Below are 4,783 nucleotides of genomic sequence, written 5' to 3'. Positions count from 1 at the left end.
TAAATTGTAAATGTATTTTTATTTTGATTTGGTGTGTAATATAATGCATGACATGCGTGATGTGGATGATAAGTTTAGACAACCGTAGACTGACCCTAGGGACCAACACTTTTCACAAAAACTATTTTCTTAAATAACTAATTGGTTAAAGTAAAAAATTAGGGTTAAAACGAAGTTTACAAAAACTTGGTGGACTGACGCCAGATTTTTTGGCTTAATTCAAAAGTTTCAACTGTAGGGAATCAGACAAGGACCATAGCTAACCTTAGGACACAAAATCTTTCATGGAAAAATCCCTCACTTAAAAACCATACTCATACATTTAAAGGGAAATTTTGTTAAGATCAAAATCACGGGTAAACTATACTCAAAATTAGGACCTAAAATAAGAATTGAAAGTCACTCAGTGGACTGAACTCAACTAGTTATATTCAGTTCAGTCGACTAAACCATTCACGGGTCAACAGTTTGATCAAGGTTTAGTCGACCGAACGTATTATGAACGTATCTTCCAAGTCGACCGAACTGGCACGTGTTTGACCCTCAACAACTTAGTTGACCAAACTCATAGGTCATTTTAGATTGGGTCGACCGAACTTAATAAGTAGCCAACCGAATCTAAATATAGTCGACCGAATCTCAAACGTTCTCAAAATTGCCTTAATTCAATTGACTATATCTGTAGTTCAAAAGTTTTTCAGTCGACCGTACTTATCAATAGAGTCGACTGAACTTATTTTTCAATTGACCGAAAACTCTCGGGTTGGACATTTTTACCGCAAGTTAAATAAGGTTAATTTTAATTAACTTTCATTAATCTTTTCTAAAATTTCATCTATGTCCCCCAATAGTTATAATTTTGAGTATGTCTATATATACTTCTTCATTTGGAAAGATTAATGATTGATTAGCAAATATCATTAGCCAAAAAATTCTCTGAATTTTCAAATCCTTATTTTCATATATACAAGCCAAATATCCTATTCTTACTAATCCTTCTTGCTAAAATCCTTTGGTAAGAATATTTTAAAGATTATTCATATTAGCTTATACTCTCAAATTGCTTGATTGATAATTGATTTTATTAAGAGTAAGCTTGAGTGTCTCCTTGCAAGGTTGATTTTAAATATCCCCTATATTTTATACTTGATATTAGTTATAGAGATATTTGAGTGTGCTCTTGAGATCTTTAAGGTTATTGCTTGTGATTGACATACATTCTTTTTAACTCAAAGATATATTCACACCACTCACATATAAATTATTATTGTTGCATATAACTGAGAGTTGGCATTTAGACTTCACTGAGCTTGTACATTTATATCATACTGAAGTGTAATTTGTTGTTGTATTGTGCGTATTAGTATATATTTGCTTGTTGAAGAAGCACGTATATTGTATACGAAAATTATACTGATTATCTGTTGTATTCCAAACGTAACCTGAGGTGAGTATTCTTCGCCCCGTAAAGAGAGTTTGTAAAGGTTGAGGTCAGCCTGGTAATTTGACCTGGTATTGTAAACGGTGTTGCTCCACCCGATAAGCGAGTATTAGTGGAATCCTGTGCTTGTGAGCTGAGACGGGGATGTAGATAGTATTGGCCAAAACCCGATAACATATCGTGTATCTACTATTAATTTCCAGCACTTTATATTTCTGTACATGTATGTTATGTTCGATATATTGTGAATGTTACATATGATTTAATTTCTGCATATTACTTTTATCTGCGCAATTGGTATATGCTTAGAAAGAACCTAGGTTGTGAATTACCGATATTTGGTTTAACCTAAAATTTTAAAATTCCAATTTACCCCCCTCTTGAGAATACACCAATTCCAACAATAACATGTTTTATTAGAATACTTCCAAAATCTCAAGATCACAAATGCTGTCATTATTAGGATACAAATCTTAGGATGGCTAATAAGATGTTTACCATTATCAAACTAACATCACTCCCGGTGATCCCTTCTGATCATCTAACTAATTCAAATTAATTTGGAAATGTTGTTGCAATAGGCCAACTTAAATTGGTATCATTTTTCATACACCGGCAATTTTGGTGCACACATGGTGGTGTCTCCTGGATAATTAATTTTCTTGCTAGCCATTACATGGAACTTGGGTTAGCACAAGAAGTTAGATGTTAACGGAACTTATTTTCCACTTACTTTAGAAAATGCATATTTCTAAAAATAAAATAGTTATAATATAAAATTTTATAGCTTACACAAAAAGATGTGCTATCAAGCAAATAATAATGTTAAAAAAAGTAATGGGTCCATGACAATGAACATATAAGAAAAAAAAAAAACTCTTATCACATTCTACTATAGGAACATCTAAAACTAACGTTCTAAATCATTACACCCTTATACAAATTCATTAGATTTTCATTGTATTACATTATATTTTTAAAAATAGATATTAGGTGAACCAAACATAACTTTAAAACTTTATAAGTGTATATAATTCCATGTGATTTAAGGATAGGAAAACAATAAACTTTCTCTGGATTGTATCCCAGTCCGAGAAGACACAAGATGTGAATTCCACTTATGTGAACCCTATAAATGGATCCCGCCTATTGTGTTTTCTAGAGAGATACAATTCATAGAAATCTTAACAAACTTCATTTAAAGATGAAGATATTGGCATTACACTATGAACAAATTACATATAGATTAACATTAGATGAAAACATTAGGTTTAAAAATGCATCATTTGTCTAAATTGAAAACAATTTAGATGAAGTTAACATAATGTTTGGAAATTCAAAGTTGAGACTATGAATTTTATTAATTGATGTAAATTTATTAAATAAATTAAAGTAAATTTATACGATTTTAATTTCACATACCCAACTTTGCATTTTCAAAATGGTTTTCATTAAGGTTTTCAATAGCAAACTTCTTTTCTTAATGAAACTTCAACTAGGTTGATTGGATTTGGGTTAATTATCTAGAAAAACAACTAATATTAGGTCAAAACAAATCCCAAAGAACAGGTCAGTGCCCACATAGATGACTACCAACAACACTTTCTCTTACATAATCAAAGTCAATAAAAACCATCAAAATTTGCACCATAAAAAAACTCGAAAAATCAAATTAATTCTTTATTTATGCACACAAACCCCTCTGTGAAAATATATAGAAACGAAATCATCCGTAAAAAGAATAATAAATAAAAAAAGAAAAAAAAAAAAACTAAATCATAATGAAGAAGAAAGAACAAAGAAAGTCCAAGAACAGTAATGGCAAGGGATGACGATGTTGACCACGATCATGATCAGAAATCAACGTCGCACTTGGTAGTCTGGAAAGTAGCAGCCCCCGTGCCGCTCATCGGAATCTTCAAATCGCATTTAATCTTTGGCTTAAGCTTAGGGCTTTTGAAAGGTCCATACTTGAACCTCACCCTAAGATACAGCTTCAAATCAATGCTGTAAACCCCCTCACTCTTCTCGGAATTCAAATCCGAAACCTCCGAAGCTCCGAGGGGCAGCGACGTCTGCCCGTCGAAATTCATGTTCAACGTGGTGGTGTTCTTGTGGCCTTGGTAGAACGGCGCCGCCGTGAAGGCCCCGAACATCTGGTCCTCGTAGTACGTATTGGCCTCGACTCGGTCATAGTATATGGCGATGCGCTTGTTGGGGTTGCGGATGATCGTTGTGAGGCTGAGGTTGTAGCGGAGGCTGTTGTTGGCGGAGGAGAAGTTGAACTGCGACAGCGAGGCGTCGGTCACGTGGAACTTCACCTTGTTGGGGCGGAAGACGAGCCAGAGGACGAGGATAACGATGCCGATGGTGACGATGAGGGTGATGAGGAGTTTGAAGAGGAGGTTAAGCAGGCAGCAGCCGCAGCAGCACCCACCGCCGCGGCTGGCGTGGCGATGGGACTTTTGCGGTGGGGGAACAGCGGGGCCGTAGAAGGCTCCGTTGAGGTAGGGTTGGGGCGGGGATTGCTGCGGCGCCATGGAAGAGAGAGAGAGAGAGAGAGAGGGGGGGTAGCGTGGTAGTGGAGGTTGGGAGGAAGGAGAAGTATATTTATAAGGGGAGGGGAGAAGTAGTGGTTGAAAAAATTGCAGTGGGAACTGGAGGAGGGAATGGAGAAAGCATGGGCCGCGTTTGGGGTTTAAGGGAAAACGCGGTTGCTTTGGGGGGTGGGCTAGTCGGGGAGGATGTATGGAATTGTGGACGGAGATGATGCGGGGTAACTTCGTGGGGGTTTAAAGTCTGAGGATTCTGTTTTGAATGTCAACTTACGAAAATGACTTTATTTAGGGGGGCCGTTGTTCTTACGTTTTGGGTGAGCATCAAAGAAACTTCAAACTAGGTTGGTATTGAATTTTAATGGATAAATGTTTCTATGTCTTTTTTTTTTTTTTTTTTAATATTTTTTTTTGATTACATAGGAAGTCCAGTCACTAACAAGCCCTTTCGAACCCCCCGATGCGGCATCAAACCTACGGATCAGTATCATTCCTTTAGGTCTCGCTGATCAAGTAAAGTTTGGAATGCGGACACGACTACCGTGCATTAGTTGGATGTTCAGCCAACTCGATTGCCGGGACACATCTCCATTACCATTCACGATTTTCGTTGACTCATAGAGAACTGTCACCATTCACGATCCCTGCCGAACTATCACCATTTTTTAATTTTGGATTCTAACATTTATTTGTGACCCAATAGGGACAAAGATATTTTATTGCAGGATGATTTTTAATGATTTCAAAATAATTCACTCTTTCAAAAAGGTCTATCAGTCAAGACACT

The 4,783-nt window shown here is 36.4% G+C and overlaps 1 protein-coding gene across 1 annotated transcript; it reads right to left on the bottom strand.

The window, feature by feature from the left end:
* Nucleotides 1-3,096: 3,096 nt before the first annotated feature.
* Nucleotides 3,097-4,203, bottom strand: LOC131152269 (NDR1/HIN1-like protein 3). The gene has a single exon (XM_058104050.1). The coding sequence runs from the start codon at nt 3,979-3,981 to the stop codon at nt 3,295-3,297; it is 687 nt and encodes a 228-aa protein (XP_057960033.1). The 5' UTR covers nt 3,982-4,203; the 3' UTR covers nt 3,097-3,294.
* Between the last annotated feature and the right edge of the window lie 580 nt (nt 4,204-4,783).

This window comes from Malania oleifera, chromosome 1 (genome assembly GCF_029873635.1).
Source record: "Malania oleifera isolate guangnan ecotype guangnan chromosome 1, ASM2987363v1, whole genome shotgun sequence".
Taxonomy (NCBI): Eukaryota; Viridiplantae; Streptophyta; class Magnoliopsida; order Santalales; family Ximeniaceae; genus Malania; species Malania oleifera.
Note: the sequence above shows the minus strand (reverse complement) of the source record. Positions and strands in the feature narration are given on the sequence as shown.